Source organism: Sinocyclocheilus grahami, unplaced genomic scaffold (genome assembly GCF_001515645.1).
Source record: "Sinocyclocheilus grahami isolate Dianchi unplaced genomic scaffold, SAMN03320097.WGS_v1.1 scaffold982.1, whole genome shotgun sequence".
NCBI classification, from domain to species: Eukaryota; Metazoa; Chordata; class Actinopteri; order Cypriniformes; family Cyprinidae; genus Sinocyclocheilus; species Sinocyclocheilus grahami.
This window is the reverse complement of record NW_015506161.1, coordinates 468,600-491,737: the sequence shown is the minus strand read 5'-3', so window position 1 is coordinate 491,737 and position 23,138 is coordinate 468,600. Positions and strand designations below refer to the sequence as shown.

Below are 23,138 nucleotides of genomic sequence, written 5' to 3'. Positions count from 1 at the left end.
GGTTCTTCTATGGCATCGTGAAGCACCTTTTATTTAAGGTGTACTTTCTGAGAAGTCAGACTTGGTGGATAAATTGGGTGAAACAATCGCATAGCAGTGACCCGAGTCATATATAGAGTTCAGAAAGTCATAGAGCCCTTTTGACTTGGATCCGTATACAACCACCCTAGCAACCACAAAGCAAAACGCTAAATCGCACTCAGAAAAGCACACAAAACTCTAGTGTTTTGGTGGCGAGTTTTACACTGACAAGCACCGCTCACATTTTCATCGTAAAAATCTCGTGCTGTCAAAGCGCTTGTTTACTTTGACTTCAAGAAATATTGTTCAGAGTTGAATTCTTGTGGTGAACTGGTGTGAGAATGATTCAACTTCTCCTTGTTTTCTTTACAAAAGGCCCTTTTTGTTTTGAAGAGAACAATTCAGCATTTGACCGAAAGAAATTCATCTCGAATGCGCAGTGGTCACAATGACTTTAAAAGAGACAATATATGCGCAGCCTCTTGTTCTGACCTGTGGCCGTTTTCTTTTAGAACGAACATTTCTAAAATGGTTGCAGCTCCCACACAACCATTGTTACTTTTCTGTGGTGAATAACATGATAAAGCCATTACTATTGACACATGCTGTTTTAAATTTTACAAACCTTGCGAGAAATATCAAAGCGATTCTTCAGTGTTTTTGCAGTTTAATGCAAGCAGTTTGAGTGCGAAAACTCATTTAACTGACATTGGCTTTGGACCCATATTTAGTCTAGTGATTGACAACTCAATTACGGTCATGTAGGGTCATGGGCGGCTGCTTCAAGACTGTCAGAATTGAGTGAATAGAGTGTATCAGAGCGTAAGCCTGAGGTCATCAGAAGGGTCAGCCAGCTATAGATGTCCAGCTCACTCTAAAGGAAATCTCACAAATACATTGCTTAGCTTGGGGTTAAAGGTTAGCTCAATGTATTTAGCTTTTCTCACATTCCCATAACATTGCTTTGGGATAGTTTTGATCCATTCTGACACCTAGAGAGTGAAAAATATGTTTTGGTTACTAACAAAGGTGTCAATTTGACTGTGTATGTGCAATAATTTTTTATTGTGGTCAGTTTTTTCAACTCGCAAAATCAATTTTTTTATTCAGCTTTCAGTTATTTTTAAGTTTTTAGTTTCTAAGGCCTGCTGATTGTATGGGGGCAATCTTCATAAGCTTTCTTACTACTTTTGAGAGTGTTCTGATTTATGAATCCTGCATGTGCATGGCCTATGAATTGTCTGCAATCATAAACGTCAGCTGGTCAATCCTTCAACCAGAAGCCTTTCATATTAATGCTAAAGCTCTGAACAGGTAAGCACTTTGGTTTCCCTCTCTTTTTGTATGTACTGTATATATGTATTTCTTTTTTCTTTTTTTTCTTTGTGTTGTTTGCTTGCTTTTTTGTTAGCTTGTTTGTATGTATTTTTTTACTTGTTTGTTTTGTTTGCGTTGTATGTATTTATTTTTTGTTTGTTTCATTAGCTTGTTTCTTTTTTTATTTTTTATTTGTTTAATTTACTTGTTTTGTTTAATTTGTTTACTAGTTTTGTTTGCTTTTCTTTTTTCTTGTTTGTATTTGTTTAATGTACTTGTTTTGTTTGCTTTATGTATGTTTTTGTTTCATTTTCTTGCTTGTTTGCATGTATTTGTTTTTGTTTCATTAGCTTCTTTCATTTCCTTGTTTGCATGTATTTGTTTTTGTTTGTTTGCATGTATTTGTTTTTGTTTGTTTCGTTAGCTTGTTTCATTTGCTTTGCATATACGTTTCATTTGTTTGCAGTATTTGTTTAATCTGCTTGTTTTATTTGTTTGTTTGTTTGAATGTATTTGTTTTTGTTTGTTTCGTTAGCTTGTTTCAATTGTTTGCATGTATTTGTTTAATCTGCTTGTTTTATTTGTTTTGTTTGCTTGTTTCGTTTGCTTTCTTGTTTGTATTTGTGTGGTTTGCTTGTTTTGTTAGCATGTTTAATTTTCTTGTTTCATTTGGTTGTTTGTTTGTTTGCTTGTTTGTATTTATTTAATCAGCTTGCTTGTTGTTGTTTTGTTTTGTTTTTTTACTTTGTATTTTCCTACTTTTCTTAAACGTGCATTCAGGGAAATGTTAGTTATTTCTGATGCTACATACATAAATATACTAATATAATAAACATGAACCACTGGATTATTTACCAACAAAGCATTTGTTCACAACTGCTAATACAATTTATGTCTACCTACACAAGATGAAGTGGGATATTCTAGTTAAGCATCTTTATGTAGCTGATGTGTTATCTGTATTTTTTTATCAGGGGAACATTTAAGCAAACCTGCTCAATGTGAACGGTGTTCCTCAACCTGCTCAAAGTGCACTGGACCTGAGAGTAAAGACTGCATCAGCTGTGCTTCCACCAGGTGAGGCATGAACAAATCACCACAGAACCACAGTCAAATAAAGCCTCAGTGAGACAAGAGGTGCACTGTGTGGTGACAGATTTCAGTTTTTATTCTTTGGCAGGCTCTTTGATAACGGGCAATGTGTGATCAGCTGTGACCCTGGGAAATACAAGAGGGAGAGACGGTGTCATCTTTGCCACCACACATGTCTCGAATGTACAGACGAGGGGCCTGACAAATGTACTCGCTGTAGCAAAGGTAAACCGAGTCATGACTGCCTCACAAAATAGAAAAAAATACAAGCTCTTAACATTGTTCTTATTCTGTTTGTTTTCACACAGATAGGTTTGGAGTGGAGCGGTACCTCTTTGAAAGGGGAGTGTCGTGCAACCTGTCCAGAGGGCTATTCCCATTCCTCGAACGGAACATGTGATCCCTGCTCTCCAAATTGCACTGTGTGTACTTCTTCAGGCCACTGTCTCCACTGCACCCCCTCCTACTACCCTAAAGACGGGACGTGTGCCAAACTGGAGTGTGGACTGGGTCAGTTGCATCATAACTGTTCTAGAATGTTCTCTATTGCTTGCTTGGCCTTTTCCATGTTTCTTTTTTGTGATGTTAAGATTCTGGTTACTTTTTTTTGGAATGTGAATGAGGTTTATTTGAAAATTCTCCTGAAAATCGAATTAGTGGTTGAACTGCAGTGTTAAAAACACATTGCCATTGCCAAAATGGTTTTGTGTTTGCTTTTTTGCCAGTATTTTTCACCATAATGTTCCCAATGGATGAATCTCACAAAACCTGACAAGAAATTACATATATCATATTTGTGATATATGGTGTATGTGTTTACACATTATGATAGTATATGTTTTACTGCTTGTGGTGGTGTTTGTATTGCTGCTCTATCAATGAAAATATGGGGGTGGTAAGTTGAAAAAAAAAAAGTTTTTGAAAAAGGTATCTTCTGTTCACCAAGGCATCAAAATACATCAAAAATACAGTAAAAACAATATTGCTACATTGTAAAATATTATAATTTAAAATAACGGTTTTCTAATTTATTCCTGTGATGTAAAGCTGGATTTTCAGCATCATTACTCCAGTCTTCAGTGTCACATTTATTATTATTAGCAACGTTGAAACCAGTTGTGCTGATTAATATTTTGTGGAAATCGTGAGAATGTTTGTAGGATTTTTTGGTGAATAGAAAGTTTATAAGAAAAGCATTTTTTTTTTAAATAGTTTTTTTCGCTACTCATCAATTTAATGAGTCTTTGCTGACCCCATACTTTTGACCAGTACTATAAAAAACACAGCAATTGTATATTGTGATTAAGTAAAAAAAAAAATTTGCAATTGTGATTTAATTAATCTATTAAGTCATGAATCTATTAAGTCGTCATTGAAAAGAATTACAGGGAAAAAAAACTTCAAAAGAGGGTAATGTACTTAATTGTCATGAAACTAATGTGACACAAAATGCTAATGGATCTAAAAATACACGAAAATATACTTTTTATCATTTGATTTTGCAGTGCTGTTTAACAAAGACATGTTTTCATGAGATTCACCCCACTAGACAGAAGACTTCTCTCTCATTTTGTATGCTGAGCTAGATCGCGTTAACCTACGTATATCTGTAAATCTAACTCTATGGATGTTGTTTGGCTTCTCACAACACCCACTGCTGTTTATCTAATCTTCTTCACAAATTGTTATCACAGTCAAAGATGCGCTGAGCATGAGGGTAGAGCTCGTCTGCAGAAGTCAGACTGAAATAGCACCAGAAATGAGACAGTGGGGGAACAGAAATTCTTATCATTAGTGGCAGACATGTATAAACGGGCCCTGTGCTCTGGCCTCCAGGGCTCCCACACACTACTGTGTGCACACACGCAGCCTCTGCCACACATGCTAATACAGACATCTGATTTTTATGTACATCTGTATCATGCAATTTCCTTTTCCATGTTAGCAACACTAATTCTGCTGACTCGTGGTGTGATGCTTGTTCTTATATAGGTGAAGCAGCTGACTCTGATCATGAAGACTGTGTAACCTATGAGGAGGGCTGTCAACAATGCCTCACTGGTCAGTATATCATTATTTGGATGGATGTGTGCACAACAAGCATTGCTCATAAAGAAATGAAATGCATCATGTTTTCAGCAACAAAAAAAAGCCTAATCTATCAAATTTTAATACACAAATGTCTAGGGCCTCTGAATCATCAAAATGATCCAAACTTTACTGAAAACCTGTTGTACACAATCCTCTACATGCCTTCTGTCATCTGACTGATAGTTTATACTTTTTAGGCAAGTAAAAGGCATTTTAGTATATTTAAAAACATTGATTTCAGGTTGTGGTTCATGTCTTTTTGTAGTGAAATCGTTTAAATCCTGTAACATTGTCAATAATATTAAAAGACTAACACTTAGGCATCTTAGGTTAACTTGATCATACCTTGTTCAAAAGTTTGGGATCAGTAAGATTTTTTAATGGAGTCTCTTATGCTCATCAAGGCTGTATTTATTTGATCAAAAAATACAGAAAAACTAATATTGTGAGATATTATTTCAATTTATAATATTGGTTTTCTGTTTTAATATACTTTAAAATATAATTTATTTTTATGTTTTTAATGGAGTCTCTTATGCTCATCAAGGCTGTATTTATTTGATCAAAAAATACAGAAAAACTAATATTGTGAGATATTATTTCAATTTATAATATTGGTTTTCTGTTTTAATATACTTTAAAATATAATTTATTTCTGTGATGTAAAGCTGTATTTTCAGCATCATTACTCCAGTCTTCAGGGTCACATGATCCTTCAGAAATCATTCTAATATGCTGATTTATTATCAGTGCTGGAAACAGTTGTGCTGCTGCTTTTTTTTTTTTTGGAACTCTATTATGAATAAAAAGTTAAAAAGAACAGCATTTATTTAAAATTAAAATCTTATCTAACAATGAGTCTTTTACTATCACTTTATCGATTTAACACATCCTTGCAGAATAAAAGTATTCATTACGTTCAAAAAAAGAAAAAAATGTACTGATTCCAAACTTTTGAACGGTTGTGTATATTGTAACACAAGATTTCCATTTTCCAATCCTGAAAAAAGTATCACAGGTTCCAAAAAACATGAAGTAGCACAACTGTTTCCAGCACTGATAATAAATCAGCACATTAGAGGGATTTCTGAAGGATCATGTGACACTGAAGACGGAGATGGAGTAATGATGCTGAAAGATCAGCTTTGGCTCTCAGAAATAAATGATATTTTAAGGTATATTAAAATAGAAACTGTTATTTTAAATTGCAATATTTCGCAAAATAACAGTTTTTTTTTTCTCCCTGTATTTTCGATTGTGTTTTTCCTCAAGTGTGAGCTTGATTCTGGCTATATCATACTATATTCTGACTATATCATCAAAAGCCTGATGTACCAAATATGATACTCAATAAAAAAAACTAACTTTTATTTCATTTGTCAGGCTTTACGGGGTAATTCTTACTACTACTTTTGCTTTTTTTTAAATTCAGATTATTAGGCTGATAGTTTAAAATAATGTTAAATTCCTGTAAATGTTTGTTCTAAATGAATTCAAAATAGAATCATTCCACTAATGGTTTGTGACTTTGGGCCCGTTTGTGCTCTAGATGCACCAGTGATTTCAATGCGTGTGTAGTAGTCCACAAATGAAAGGGGTTGTGTGTGACTGTGTCTCACCACAGCTTCCAGTATCTCTTTGCATCTGTTATAATTCTCAAAATTAGAGTATGTCTGGTCTGTATCTCAAAATGTGGCAGGCTGCCTGCATCTGCACTTCAAGGCAGCATTATTTGGCATCATGGCTCAGAAAAGTTGTGTCCACGATGTCTAGGTAGGCTGCTCACCAGCTTGTGAGACACAGCAAGTCAGTGTGTCAAGATCAAAGTGGTAAAATGTAATTAAGTATTTTTTGGGAGTATCTGTACTTTACTTGAATTTTTATATTTCAGCCAACTTTTACTTTTACTCCACTACATTTCCTAATTAAAATGCATACTTTTACTCCGATACATTTCCCCGAAGCATATTCGTTACATACTACAAAATAGTCAGAAGTCAGAAGAACACGGACTGCAGGAAAGCAGGTTTGACAAATCAGTGGTCTGGCGTTTGCAAGTTAGACTCCTAAAAACACCTTTGCTTATGTGCAAACGAGTGTTTTAATTAGTCTATTAAATCTCCAAATTTAAGGCATTCTAAATTGTAGATGGCAAAAATGCTTCAAGATGCTTTTTATATTTATATAATTTATTATAGTTAACTTAATATCACACAAAGAGTACCGTTTATCTGCAGCTATCAGCATGACAACTAATTTAATAATCATTTTATACAAGTTCAGTAAAGTTAGCAATAAGTGACTTACATTTTAGACTTGTTTTTGCTCAATTTTACCAATGAAAATAGTTCCAAACAAAGATCACAGAACTGTTTTGCGTCTCTGAGCAATGTGGAACGTGTTTACTTATTGAATGAATCATCTTTTTGAATGAATCGGTTGAATAAATGATTCAGTGATTCACTCATTAACAGAGTTAAATGCTTTGTTCCTGAATGAATTGGCCGTTTGAATGAATCTTTTGTCACCATGAAATCAAAATTGAAAATTCGTATTTTTTAATGGAATACAGTAGTGTTTATTATAAATAATTTATCCGTGCACTTCACAATACATTTTTTAAAATTCATGTGCCCTCGTCATTTTTTATAAAAAACGTTAACCTCCCCTCCCCCTCAAAACGACTCCTCTACTCTTCCGGTCACGAGCTATGGCGCAAGGGTGGAGCTATCTGGAAATGCCAGCAGCTGCAGAGACATCAGTGACGTTTGGAATAAAGGATGGGGAAAAGCTGAAGCTGATGCTTCACTTTATAGCACTGACACCAATCATGAGGGTGTACATTACCCCTAAACATTGAAAAGATATTAGGATATTAAGACAACATTACTCTTAGGACATCGCAAACAAATTTTTTTTAAATTAATTAATTAAATTAATTTTTCTTAACCCGATGGAGGACGCGCTCAGTCATTCAGGCAGTCTCTCTCCGCACACGCTGTTTAGGCGTTGATCATCGTCGTCCTCATCCTTAATAAATAAAACATTTATTCATGCTTGGGTGTCGGTGGTGAATCCAGTGGAGAGAAATCCCCCACCACTAACTGCAAACTGGCATTCAGATCTGCCTCCATTTTGTTGGCAACGCCCCACCTTCCAACGATCCAATCAATTCCCGAAGAATGAAATCAAGTCCCGCCCTCTCATTTCACATGCCGTTTCACTCGGATATACGTCAGAGCAGAGAAGAAAATACAATCGCAACTTCCGTTTCATGCCGACTTTAACAGTCACTTGCGGACACCTACTGGCAGTTAATTTCACATTTCGACTATTTTTTTTTGATGTTTTAAATAATTTCAAATATCAGTATTCAGCGTTTTATGTTAAAAACAAAACATTATTTATCCATCTGTAACTGCAGGTTAAATGCATCCATGTCCCCTCTGACTCTGAGCTACATTAAACTGTGTAAATACATTTAAATCCTATTTCAGATGCAGATTCCAGAAATGTTTTCTTATGTTGGAATGAAAGACACTAAATACCAGATGAAATGCTTCTTATTCTTACCCAAAAATACAAAATGGAAGAAAGAGATAAAACTGAACACAATCTGTCAAGTATGACATTTTTGATATATTTATTTGCTTTTATTTCTATTTTGCATTTACTTGTACTTTTACTTTCAATACTTAAGTGCGTTTAAGATTGTAAAAATACGTACTTAAGTACAATATCACATAGTTTAAGACTTTTACTCAAGAAATATTCTAAACGGTGACTTCAATTTCTACCAAAGTCATATTATGGTAAGATATCTGTACTTTTACTTGAGTATGGCTTTCAGGTACTTTATACACCACTGAGAAAGACACACACAGATAAGTGTCTAACATCAGCCCGCAGCTTTTCGGCCAAGTTAAATCCGATAAACCGATAAAGTTTAAGAAAAACTTACAATCTTTCCTTCAACAAAAAGATTTGGATTACTAACACTAGAAACACAAAAACCTGCGATCTTCCCCTCAGATCATATTTGATGTGTGAGTGGTGATATTCCGTTCCTCACTGTCGCCCTCTGCTGGTCAGTGTAGTATTGCAAGAGTAATGCCCTATTCAAACTGAGGAACAATAAAAGCGATATTTAAAGCTTAAAAATGGTAGTTTCTCATTTTTATCATCTGGTCATTCATGCCTGTGCACATTAATTTCTTTCTCTGCACCAGCTCAGGCAGATAAACAGTGCTTTGGTGAACTTCCTGAACGGTTTTATTGTTTCATTCAGGGCTGAAACGCAAAGAGTCAAACCAAAGAAACTTAAAGTAGCTGTATAAATTCCTGAGACCACCTAGTAACACATCAGTATTACGTTCTTGTTTTGTATTATGTCCTCCAATAAACCAGAACTGAGTGTGTGAAATGTGTGTGAGAAATACAGCAATGTCGTCCTCTGCTGGTTACCATAAATAAATAAATAAAATCGGCATTTTTAGTCAAAGCTACTAAAGTAGTAAGTCAGTAGTAATTTTAGTAGCCACCGATCATTTCTGTTTATAAGAAGAGCTGGGACGTGCACAGACATTTTGAGAGGCAGGGGCTCAAGTGGAAAAAAGGGCACTTATTATATTTAAAAAAAAATTCTAAACAAAATGTTAAATATATTAGGGGTGTGCAGTCTTATATGCATCTCAATATTTTCTGGGATTTTGTCAATAGCGATAATTAGATGATATTTTGCTGAGTGTTAGTTATTGTGCTGATATCTTAAGGACTACCGTGGACAGCTGAATCCTAAAATTTTTGATATTCTTCATATTCTGTGTGATCGGTTCACACTGATAGAAATTAATATTTTCCAATAGGTTTAAATAGATTTTTGCCTTTTATGAGCATTTTTACCTTTTATTAAGCCTTTCAGTCAAATTCTTAAACTGAATCAGTCCAATTCTTAAACTGAATCAGTCAGTTAGAATAATAAGTCATTTGGGCTGTTACACAGAAGCTGCGTTAGAAGGGGCATTTAGATGCATTTACACACTGTTTAATGCAGGACATGAATGTATTTAACCTGCAGTTACAAATGCATTCATACTGTTTTGATATTTTAAACATAAAACGTTAAATACTGATATTTGAAATTATTGTAAAAAATGAAAAGATACTTTTAAATGTGAAATTAAAACCGCCAGCAGGTGGCAGCAAGTCACTGTTAATTAGCGAGTCATTGCGACTGAACCAAATCATTTAAACGGTTGATTCATTCAGGAACAAAACAGTGTCATGTTGCTCAGAGAAGCAAATTGAAATGATATTTGTTGGTGAAATAGACCAAAAACAGTCAATATTGTGTCTAAAACGTAAGTGTATTAATATTAAATTCTTGTTTATTGAACTGCTCGATAAAATCAATATCATATTTGTAATCATGCTGCTTTTTGGTGGAAAAAATGTCGAGCGAGTTTAAATGAGAGATGGCGTTTACATCTTTCTTATTTCTGCTTTAAAGTTTATTTCATACATTATTTATATTAAAATATATTATGTAGGCAATAATTCAGTTTAATATTTGACTAATTTACTGAGGTGGCATCGTTGTTAACTTACAAAAATTGATAATTTGGTGGATAATTTAAAGGGGTCATATGATGTTGCTAAAAATATTTTGTGTATTTGGTGTAATGAAATGTTTATGCGGTTTAAGGTTAAAAAAAAACATTATTTTCCACATACTGTACATTGTTGTTGCTCCTCTATGCCCCGCCTTTCTGAAACGAAAATCATTCAAAAACATGAAAACCCATTACAAACGAGGCATTTGTTGCATCCAGTGGGGACATAATTACGGATTATAATGACTTATACTGTCTTTTTAAGCATTGCGTTGCATCGCGCCGCGTAAACATAAAACCATGTCTGCATTTGTGATCGGAGAAATGACAAACAAGTGCTAAATATAAAAAACATACTTACAGTCTCTGAGTCAGAACAGCCGGTATTGTAGTCTACTCTACCAGGATCAGGAAACAGTCCTCCATAAAATGTGCTGTACACATCTGAATATTTGGGTTGAACTGTTCTGGAACAGTGTTGTAAATACAACTTAACCACTGATTTCTAGTCGTGTCCAATTTTGGAAGCTTTTAGTTGAAGTATGAAAACTGGAACACAGCCATGCATTTAACATACATCATATAAAGCCACATATTAACAAACATCGTATAATGTCTGTGTCATGGTCGCAGGGGTTACCCAGAGGTCGATGTGTGTGTCAGCTGTGCCGTGGGATGTGCTTCATGTGAGGGGGAAGCCAATTATTGTCCGAGGTGTGAGGAAGGCTACATGCATTACAAACACTCATGTGTGCATCACTGCCCTCCAAGACACTTTGTAAAGGATGGAGTATGTGAGATCTGTCCAAACAGTTGCACCGAATGTGACCAAAGGGGCAAATGCAGTGGTGAGGTTCTCAACATTATTTGTCACCGACTGACATTTTATAATAATAACCACTAAACTGTATAATTTACTGCCGTCCCAGGTAAGTGATTTCCTACACAGCTACACCACTAGTCAAAAATGTGTGAAAGAAGTCTCTTATGCTCACCAAGTCTGCATTTATTTGAAAAACAAAACAGTAAAAACAGTAATATTTTGAAGCATTATTACAATTTAACACAACTGATTTCTATTTGAATATATTTTAAATGTAATTTATTCCTGTGATGCAGATCAGCATTTTTAAATAATTTCTGAAGGATCATGTGACACTGAAGACTGGAGTAATGATGCTGAAAATTCAGCATTAACATCACAGGAATACATTATATTTTCTAATATATTCAAATAAAAAAAACTGTTCTTTGAAATTGTAATAATATTTTACAATATTACTGTTTTTGCTGTATTTTTAATCAAATAAATGTAGCCTTAGTGAACATATTTATCAAGTTCCCTTTTCTTCTCTCTACACTGAAGATTGGCATTACCTCTCTGAAGCTTTCTTGCTTTATCGTTCTCCTGCTCTCTCAGCATGTGAAGAGTACCACTTCCTGCATGAAGATCAATGTCTGGGTGACTGTCCCAAGAGGTACTTTACAAACGTCGAGCAGAATGAGTGTACGCCGTGTCACAGTGATTGTGCAGAATGTGACGGACCTGATGAAGACGACTGTACTTCCTGTGGCGATTATGGATATGTACATCACAACAGAAAGTGTCTGTATCACTGTCCACCAGAAACGTATCTGGACGGAGCAGAGTGTCGAGGTACGGTACATATTCTCCTTCGTTTTGACAGGATAATTGACAAGACAGTGTTGGACAAGGTGATGATGCATGCGATTTCCAACACTGTCCTACACTTTTTTAGATATTTTTGTATAAATTGTATTTGCATTTATTTGATCAGAAAACAGTAATATTGTGAAATATTATTACAATTTAAAATGACTGCTTGCTGTTTGAATATATTCGAATATGTAATTTATTTCTGTGATGCAAAGCTGAATTTTCAACATCACTACTCCAGGCTTCAGTGTCACATGATCCTTCAGAAATCATTCTAATATGCTGATTTGCTGCTCAAAAAAGCATTTCTGATTATTATCAGCGTAGAAAATGGCTGTGTTGCTTCATATTTTTGTGGAAATCTTGATACACTGTCATTCAAAACTTAAAAACAATGCATCAGCAAGGATGCATTAAATTGATCAAAAGAGACAGTAAATACATGTATAATGCTACAAGAAGATACTGGATATTTAATCAAGTAAATGCAGCCTTGCATATTAATAACAATCACCCGATCATGCTATCATTATAGTAATACCATACCTGTTTTTTGACACCAAATATGTCTGTTTTTAGAGTGTGACAAGTCCTGCCAGACGTCCTCCTGCCTCACCTGCAGAGACAACATGAAGACGGATGTAAACGTGCACTGCGAGTTCTTCAGTGGCTGCTCTCTGCGCACATTCACCGATAAGGACGGCCAGTGCAAGCCCTGTCACAAGAGCTGTCTCCAGTGCTCGGGCACAGGCAAAGAGCAGTGCCTCAGCTGCAACCCCAAATGCTTCCTGCTCAGTAAGAGCACACCACATTTCATTTCCATATGAAACTGATATATGTTTCTCAACTGAGCATTAATAACATTTATTATAAAGCAATCTCGCACAAGAGAAGTTCTTCAATTTGTTAAATAATTGCGAAACAACTGCATAACTGCAGAAAACGAATGGAAATGTAATGCATTAGCCATACATGCATGATGTAATGTCTTGTACACATTATTTTGGTCGTTTATCAGATCAGACATGTGTCCACGTGTCCTGGTGGTTACTATGTAGACGAGGGCAAGCAGGAGTGTGTTCAGTGCCACGTGAAATGTGCGATATGCCGTGGACATCTCAGTAATGACTGTATAACCTGTAAACCAGGGCTGCTTCTGCTCGGACACAGCTGCTTCACCACCTGTCCGCTAAGGTATCATATAACTTATTTACTGTATTTAGTGTTTATTTTTATATACTTATTTATTTACTTACTTTTATTGTTTTATTTTATTATAATGTAGTTTTTATTATCTTTATAAATGTAGTTACAGTTAAAATGAAATCAAATGCAGTGCAACAGGACTGTGTGTCAATTAAGTATTTAATTTTTATAAATTAAACTAAACCAGAAAATCATGTACTGTCATAATGATAAGGATTCATGTCTTTTTACTCTTTCACCTCTAGGGTGCAGCACATATCTTTTTTGTATATTGTGCATCTATGCAATGACATTCTATGGAAGCCCGTTTCCGCCACTGAATAAAAAAAAATATAAAGGGTAATTGCGACTTTTTATCTCACAATTCTGACTTTTTTTTTCTCACAATCACCTGATACAAACGCGCAATTCAGATTTTTTTCTCACAATCGCCTGATACAAACTCGCGATTCTGACTTTTTTTCTCAGAACTGTAAGATGTAAACGTGCAATTGTGAGAAATGAAGTCAAAATTGCGAGATATAAACTGGCAATTCTGACTTTTTTTCTCCGAATGGTGTGGTATAAACTCGCAATTGTGAGTTAAGTCAGAATTGTGAGAAATAAACACAATTCTGAGAACATATCAGCCTTTTTTTTCTCCTCGGAACTGGACTGGCAGTTGCAAGTTTAAATCTTACAATTCTGAGAAAAAGTCAGAGAAATACGTGCAATTGCGAGAGAAAAAAAGTCAGAATTGCGAGTTTGTATCAGGCAATTTTGAGGAAAAAAAAGTCAGAATTGCGAGTTTGTATCAGGCAATTTTGAGGGGGAAAAAAGGCAGAATTGCGAGTTTGTATCAGGCAATTTTGAGGAAAAAAAAGTCAGAATTGTGAGTTTGTATCTCGCAATTTTGATGAAAAAAATCTGAATTGCGAGATGTAAATAAAAAGTTGCAATTACCTTTTTTTATTTTTTATTCAGTGGCGGAAACAGGCTTCCATAACATTCTGACATTTTTAAATGTGATTTAAGTAGCCAAATGCTATATTACTACTGTTAATACTAATGGCACTCTTTTGTACTTTATTGTCTTTGTACTAAAATTTGTGAAGCATTTCACCCTCAAAAAGGCCCAAAAGTTTATATACTTTGGGTTCCTCTGGGTTTATGATCTTGGGTAATAACACAGAAGCGACCGTGTGGTTGAGGAGCTGCTGTCGGTACAGTCCTGCACTCCTGTCATTGTGCGCTTTAGTAAGGCATGTAATCTGTGTTTGCTGTGGGGAACTGCGTCTCTAATTAGTATGCTATATGTCACTTTGGATGAAAAGCTCCAGCTCAATGCCAAGTTACTGACATTCCTTCCAATTATGAGATGAAGTACTTTAAAAGGTCAATGGGTTAGTCCAGAAAGTATTTTTGCAATTGGATAGTTTGACCTGAAATTTACCCTGCCATCTTTATTTCTGCTTCTTAATCTTCTTTTGCATGACGCTTTTATATTTCAGATTTATTCAAAAGTATATATTCAGCAAGCATGTATTCAACTGGTCAGAAGTGACATCTATAATGTTACAAAAAATTTATATTGCATCTAAATGAAATATTAGGGAATCCTGAAAAAAAAAGTTATCACAGTTTCTACAAAAAATATTAAGCAGCTCAACTGTTGTATATAATAAGAAATGTTTCTTGAGCAGCAAATTACTTTATTAGAATGATTTCTGAAGGATCATGTGACACTGAAGACTGAAGTAATGATGCTGAAAATTCAGCTTTGCATTACATATATAAACAGGGATTAAAGTGTTCAGTCGCTATGAGGGATTTCTGTCAGTTCATAAAGACAGTCACTTGCTTCAGCCATTCGAACGAATCAATTGAATGAATGATTCAGTGATTAAATCAGTGACTTGCCGCCACCTGCTGGTGGATTTAGTTTCATTTTTAGCGTATAATTTCAGTTATTTAAATAATTTAATATTTTTGTATTTAAAATTTTATTTTTAAAACATTAATCTCCACATGAATTTATGAATTGAATTGCACTCATGCACCTCTGAGCCTCATTAAATGTCTGAAAATGTACCTACAAGCCACTTTTGTGTTCTTCTGTGCCACCTCTGTAGTATAAATTAATTTATTAATACTAATTTCATATCATTGGTAACTTATTTGTCTTATTCTACTTTTTATTATATTGTTTTAAATAGAAATTTTAAAAAGCTTGTAAACATAAATGTTTGAATTTGACATGGATGAAAATGATGCCATTATAAAGGTAAAAAGAAAATACCCCTGTAAGTCACTTTAAGGAGTCAAATGTCACCTCGTATTAGGAAGGCTAATTTTTGATCAGATTTTTTGATTATTGATCAGAAGGTGCTCCTAAAATTTTTTATTAGGAGGACAAGCGCTCCTGACTGAAATGATACGCTAAAAATTAAACCAAATCCGCCAGCAGGTGGCGGCAAGTCACTGATTTTATCACTGAATCATTCATTCAATTGATTCGTTCGAAATTATTGATCAGAAGGTGCTCCTAAATTTTTTAATTAGGAGGACAAGCGCTCCTGACTGAAATGATACGCTAAAAATTAAACCAAATCCGCCAGCAGGTGGCGGCAAGTCACTGATTTTATCACTGAATCATTCATTCAATTGATTCGTTCGAACAGCTGAATCATTCAGGTATGAACTGACGGAAATCCGTCGTAGCGATGGAAGGGAACACTTTAATCCCTGCATAAATTACATTTTAAATATATAAATATATATATATATAAATAGAAAAAAAAGTTTTTAATTGTTTTTAATAAAAAAACATTAAAATTTTACCAATAAATAACAAAATGACAAGTGTATAAGCGTTAAAGGGTTCTTTCTCCCACAATTACTCATCCCCATGAGATATAATAAAACCTGGCACAGCTGAAACAAACTGGCATGGGTTTATAACAACAGAAAGGTGAATAAATAATGACAACATTTTCACTTTCAATTTCTAATCTATTTTGTTCACTATAGGCTAGAGAACGGTTAAAAGGCCACATGAGGTCTCTGAATGGGGGTTTCCCGGAGTCATAAGACTAACATTAATATTATCACTATGACTGCTCACCAGAGATAACTGAAACAAATAATTTACTGTTTCAGTTTGTTGGAGTATTTTTCAGACTCTGTCTACATGTATTTTGGAGCAGGATGTTCAATAATTGCCAGTAAGATTTTTCTACTCCACTTTTTTATAACTGATGCTGCTTGAGCAGGTTAAATTGGTAGAATATGCATTTTTCTCATTTTCACAACAGTCAGAAGCTAACCGCTTTCATTTGAAACTGTAGAGTAATACGAGAACCATGAAAATAGCACAATGTTGCCATGGGCAAAGGTCAAATATATAGTTTAGCAGTAATTATACAGAAACATTTTCCACAATTGACCGATCAGAATCAGGTGTTTCAGAGTGTCGTGTAATAATAATGCTAACAGACTTGCTTTTGATGCAACTGAATCGTGATTATTCAAAAATGATGCTTTCCAAAATGACAGCATTGTAACACATGTCTGTATTTCCCCTGCAGTTACTTTGTGGACGCCTCCAGCGGAGCATGTCAAGAGTGTGACCACACGTGTGAGGAATGCTCAGGAAGCAGCCGTTTCTGTCTCAGTTGTAGAGATGGATACTTCCTGTTGAGAAAGTCCGGACAGTGTCTGCGTACATGCCCATCAAACTACTTCCCTCACACCTTAGACAGAGATTGCCAAAGATGCCACCCCACCTGTAAAACATGCAAGGGTCAGACTCACCACATGCCTGCAACTGTCAAATACATAGGGCTGCTCAGTAAACACTTAAAAAACTAAAATTTTATTTTTGATCTATTTACTGGGATGCAATGCAAACCCTAATTTGGGAAACCCTGACTTACATGATAACTAAAAATGAAAGATAAACTGAAAAAGCCTATCTGCATCTTACAGGTTCATAAATCTGTGTGTGTGTATATATATAGATATATATATAGAAAGAGAGAGAGAGAGAGAGAGAACAGTTAACTAGTTAATGGCTAGTCTTGAGGTTTTTCAAAAATATTGGTTGCATATGCGAGTGATTTTTATTTTTTTCTCTCGTTGTAGAGGGTTGCTGGGTTCGACACAAGCTCAATCAACAGGCATAATGTTTATTAACATAATATTGTTAATTATGATTGGTCGCTCCTTTTCTTTAAATTTTTTTTATCTGGGTTACAGTGGAAGTGAATGCAGCCAGTCTGTAAATGTTTAAATACTCAGTGTTTCAATAATACAGTAGTTAGTTCCTAACCTTTTCTGTGTGCAGTTTAATATTCAATTTTTAAACTTTGCTGCCATGACAATATAGCAGCTATAAAATAATAAGCTTCATCTTTCTGCATGTAACGCTTTCAAAAATTGTCCCTGTTCACTTCCATTGAAAGTTCTTTTTAAACAAAACAAGAGAAGAGAAGTCAAAAGTATTTTTATAGTAATAAACATTATGCTGTTGATTTACCTAAACGTGTAGTGAATCCGCAGTATTCCTTTAAGCCACACTTATGCATATCTGAAGTGATTGATTTATTGATATATGAAGTTTATCACAATATGAACATTTAACGTTTGACAACAAAAGTGTCTAAATACTAATGCAGTGACATTTTTTAAACTTTTAAGTGTTTAAAAATAAGACTAGATCATCTTTTATCATGTTGTCTTTCATCCTGCATTTTAAATCCATTTTAGACCGTTTTTAGTACAATCCGAGTGCAGATGATATGATTTGTGTAGCTCAGCATGATTGAACTAGTCATGTGATCGGCAGGCTCTGGTGCGATCTCCTGTACATCATGTTATGACCGTTTCAAAATGTTTGGTGGAATCTGCTCATCTACGAGGCTAATTGGGGAATATCCCATCCGTGTGGTAAATGTCTCTTTAATACAGTTTTATCAAATCTGTAATGTGCTAATCTAACTATATTGTAGTGTTTTTTATTTATTTAATTTTCTCTCTTATACCTTCATTGTTTGTGTTTGTCTTATTTCATCCCTTCCTGACATTTCTTAGCCATTCAAACATACATTAAATGTGTGAACACCTCCCTTCATAGATTACTCTAGACAAATTCCTTATTTTAGATATTTTGGTTCTTTCTGACATTTTTTTTTTTTTGCACAGAATAACACATGTGCCCCATGTGACCCGTCCTGAAATGAATGTAAAGGTCCGGGACCCTACAGCTGCACCTCGTGCCCTGTTCTACTGCACCTCACAGAGGATGGGAGGTGTCTTCCTCGCTGTGGAGAAAACACACGCACGCATTCCTCAAAATTTGCCTCGGAATGCTGCCAGTGCCACACACTGAATGGTACAAGCTTTAAATGCATTCATTCTACACTGGGGGGAAAAACATTTACTGTGAAACCATTTTCATTTAGAAATTGCTAGTAATTTCACAAATAATCACAAAGAGGTGACAAGTAACACAAAAAAGTCAAGAAAGACTAGTATTCTTTTGAAATGTACTCATTTATCATGTACTTAATGTCATTTATAAAGACAATTTGAGTCTTTAAAACGGCAAAAAAAATAGAAATATTATATAAATGATATATTTCAGTGTTATTTGCATATTGTTAATGTACTATTATAGTATTTATTCATATTATAAATGAGCTTTTATTGTTTTTATTTTCGTTTTAGTAGTCTATTTGGTGTTGTTATTTGTATGCTCAGTAAACACTTAAAAAACTAAAATTTTATTTTTGATCTATTTACTGGGATGCAATGCAAACCCTAATTTGGGAAACCCTGACTTACATGATAACTAAAAATGAAAGATAAACTGAAAAAGCCTATCTGCATCTTACAGGTTCATAAATCTGTGTGTGTGTGTATATATATAGATATATATATAGAAAGAGAGAGAGAGAGAGAGAGAGAGAGAACAGTTAACTAGTTAATGGCTAGTCTTGAGGTTTTTCAAAAATATTGGTTGCATATGCGAGTGATTTTTATTTTTTTCTCTCGTTGTAGAGGGTTGCTGGGTTCGACACAAGCTCAATCAACAGGCATAATGTTTATTAACATAATATTGTTAATTATGATTGGTCGCTCCTTTTCTTTAAATTTTTTTTATCTGGGTTACAGTGGAAGTGAATGCAGCCAGTCTGTAAATGTTTAAATACTCAGTGTTTCAATAATACAGTAGTTAGTTACTAACCTTTTCTGTGTGCAGTTTAATATTCAATTTTTAAACTTTGCTGCCATGACAATATAGCAGCTATAAAATAATAAGCTTCATCTTTCTGCATGTAACGCTTTCAAAAATTGTCCCTGTTCACTTCCATTGAAAGTTCTTTTTAAACAAAACAAGAGAAGAGAAGTCAAAAGTATTTTTATAGTAATAAACATTATGCTGTTGATTTACCTAAACGTGTAGTGAATCCGCAGTATTCCTTTAAGCCACACTTATGCATATCTGAAGTGATTGATTTATTGATATATGAAGTTTATCACAATATGAACATTTAACGTTTGACAACAAAAGTGTCTAAATACTAATGCAGTGACATTTTTTAAACTTTTAAGTGTTTAAAAATAAGACTAGATCATCTTTTATCATGTTGTCTTTCATCCTGCATTTTAAATCCATTTTAGACCGTTTTTAGTACAATCCGAGTGCAGATGATATGATTTGTGTAGCTCAGCATGATTGAACTAGTCATGTGATCGGCAGGCTCTGGTGCGATCTCCTGTACATCATGTTATGACCGTTTCAAAATGTTTGGTGGAATCTGCTCATCTACGAGGCTAATTGGGGAATATCCCATCCGTGTGGTAAATGTCTCTTTAATACAGTTTTATCAAATCTGTAATGTGCTAATCTAACTATATTGTAGTGTTTTTTATTTATTTAATTTTCTCTCTTATACCTTCATTGTTTGTGTTTGTCTTATTTCATCCCTTCCTGACATTTCTTAGCCATTCAAACATACATTAAATGTGTGAACACCTCCCTTCATAGATTACTCTAGACAAATTCCTTATTTTAGATATTTTGGTTCTTTCTGACATTTTTTTTTTTTGCACAGAATAACACATGTGCCCCATGTGACCCGTCCTGAAATGAATGTAAAGGTCCGGGACCCTACAGCTGCACCTCGTGCCCTGTTCTACTGCACCTCACAGAGGATGGGAGGTGTCTTCCTCGCTGTGGAGAAAACACACGCACGCATTCCTCAAAATTTGCCTCGGAATGCTGCCAGTGCCACACACTGAATGGTACAAGCTTTAAATGCATTCATTCTACACTGGGGGGAAAAACATTTACTGTGAAACCATTTTCATTTAGAAATTGCTAGTAATTTCACAAATAATCACAAAGAGGTGACAAGTAACACAAAAAAGTCAAGAAAGACTAGTATTCTTTTGAAATGTACTCATTTATCATGTACTTAATGTCATTTATAAAGACAATTTGAGTCTTTAAAACGGCAAAAAAAATAGAAATATTATATAAATGATATATTTCAGTGTTATTTGCATATTGTTAATGTACTATTATAGTATTTATTCATATTATAAATGAGCTTTTATTGTTTTTATTTTCGTTTTAGTAGTCTATTTGGTGTTGTTATTTGTAGTTATTTTAAATGGTTTTAAATAGTTAATATTTCTATTTAGCTTCAGTTTTAGAGTTTTTACTTATTTTATTTCAGTTAGTTACCAAGGTTAAATTTCAATGTTTTTGTCTAATATTGATATTTTATTTCAGCCTCATTTCAATTAACATTTTTAACAGTTTTAGTTTTAGTAAAAAATAACAACACCGATATATTTAAACTGCTTTACAGATACATTTATTTATATCAATTATTTGTATTAATATTTATATATTAATACAAGCTCACACTTCTGCTCAACACCCTGCCAAATTCAAATATTGCATGCCTTTTTGTTTGATTTAAAAAAAAAAAACTGAGAATGAAATTCAAATGTATTTTCTGTCGTAATGACAGCAAGCCATCAATGCCTGAACCAACCATGTAAGATTCACCTAATACTGTATCATTAGATAACACTGACTCAAAGTGGGAAATGTTACTAAATTATGGTTTGTACATTTTTTAAATTTGATTTTTTTTTGGAGCTTTCAGTGTGAAGCCATTGACCTTTAACCTCTCTTTTCTCAGATGAATGCATTGTCGCACAGAGCTACAACGTCTTCAACAACGATCTAGTGACTTCGGTTTATCCTGGCCTTTTTGTTTTCACTGTCATATTTGTGCAGGTGAGCTTGTGGCTTGCCATTTTTCTCTTCCTGCATTTTCGGTAGAAGATCACCTTAAAGCTCACTGTCAAACCGAACGGCTACACCAAAATCGCAGACGACCCCTTCACCTCTGCAAACCTCTAAGCAAGCCAAGAGGATGAGGATGAGGAGGATGAGGAGGATGAGGAGGAGGAGGAGGAGGAGGAGGACATGGTGTACATGGGTAGGGACGGGATAGTGTATCGGAAGTTTAAATACAGCCTGTTGGAGGGAGATGAGGAAGGGGAGGAGGTGGAGCTGGAATATGATATGTATACTCTCACATAAAACACAAAAAAAACTGTTTATTTTCTTTGATATATGCATATCAATACTTCATTTATTATCATTCTGACATGCAGAAACCCACTAATCTTCACCAATCAACCATTAAAGAAATAGTTCTCCCAAATATCACAATTCTGTCATCTATATAATGCGTTTTGATGAAATAACCTCATCTACATCTTTGATGGTCTGAGGGTGAGTACATACATACTCAGCAAATTGTCATTTTTGGGTGAACTATTCCTTTAAGACCTGTAAATGATTTAAACAGTGTATTGACAGTCCTTTTCAAATGTTAGCTGATTAAACAGTCTAAGGATGATGAATAGGACATTATAGCTTCTTGTTGTGGGTTTATCTCCTTTAAAGATCCCATGGCATGAAAATGTCACTTTATGAGGTTTTTTAACATTAATATGAGTTCCCTTAGCCTGCCTATGGTCCCCCAGTGGCTAGAAATGGCGATAGGTGTAAACCGAGCCCTGGGTATCCTGCTTCGCCTTTGAGAAAATTAAAGCTCAGATGGCCCAATCTGGAATCTTCCCTTTATGTCGTCATACGGGGAAAGGTTACCTCCCCTTTCTCTGCTTTGCCCACCCAGAGAATTTGACCTGCCCATGAGAAAATGAGCTACTACCGTGCGAGGCGAGTGCATTATTTTTTTTTCCCTCGAGAGACATCATGGCTTGCTAACGAGCGAAGCATGGCAGTTGCCCCCGCCTCTCTCCTCCTCATGAGCATTTAAAGCTACAGACACAGAAATGGCACGTCCTAAGGAAAGCTCATTGTGGGACTGGCTCGTAGTGGCTGAAATTCTGCACCAAGGCTGAATATCGGGAAAGAGACTTCAGATACAGTACTAGGGACCACTTAGGCCTATATAAAAGCATCTAAAAAGCAGCATGTCATGGGACCTTTAAGTTTGATTACTTGATTAAAGCTGCAGTCCGTAAGTTTTGCCTCTTTGTCGCCATCTCTGTTTGAAAACCTGGAATTGCAGCTGTGTGCGGAATTATCTAGCTTGCGTGGGTTGTGAGTCGACGCGGCTCCAGCACCTAATGTTCTGAAGAGTGTGTGTGGCTGTCAGTCACTGCACCGGTGTGGATATTTACTGTACTTTGCAATCACAGATTCTAGCCTACGTCTTGGAATATGACCCAAATAAGAATATTCACAGTATATCGCCATCTGAACAAGTAACAAGTCTGCCACGTTTGTTCTGACCAACTGAGGAAAAAATCATTACCATAAATCTTGCTACCAATGGTGATTAAATCTAAAGATCGGTTAGCTCTGTTTATCGGTTTATCACATCAAACTGCACATCACTTAGCTTGTAGATTTCAATTTCTGCAGTCTAATCTAATTGTCATACTCTTCGAATTTCATATTAAGAAAATCTTTTAACCCAAAAAGATAATTATGCTCCCTTCAAACTGGTTTTCTTTACAATACAAATCTTTGTAATCCCAGGCTATCTGTAATCAGAAGCACATTTATAACTGGAATATAATTT

The 23,138-nt window shown here is 34.9% G+C and overlaps 1 protein-coding gene and 1 long non-coding RNA gene across 2 annotated transcripts; both read left to right on the top strand.

Moving 5' to 3' along the window:
• Nucleotides 1-2,302: 2,302 nt before the first annotated feature.
• LOC107565121 (proprotein convertase subtilisin/kexin type 5-like) lies at nt 2,303-18,371 on the top strand (the record flags this gene model as incomplete). The annotated part of the gene is made up of 7 exons (XM_016250334.1): nt 2,303-2,415; nt 2,519-2,655; nt 2,743-2,940; nt 4,423-4,491; nt 16,584-16,798; nt 17,843-17,943; nt 18,199-18,371. Coding segments are annotated over 5 exons (630 nt in total), but the record flags the coding sequence as incomplete, so codon positions are not given.
• Nucleotides 18,372-19,685: 1,314 nt separating this feature from the next.
• Nucleotides 19,686-21,453, top strand: LOC107565111 (uncharacterized). Its single transcript, XR_001606327.1, has 3 exons — nt 19,686-19,860; nt 20,115-20,304; nt 21,216-21,453. It is a non-coding gene; the product is annotated as an uncharacterized lncRNA (long non-coding RNA).
• The last annotated feature ends 1,685 nt before the right edge of the window (nt 21,454-23,138 follow it).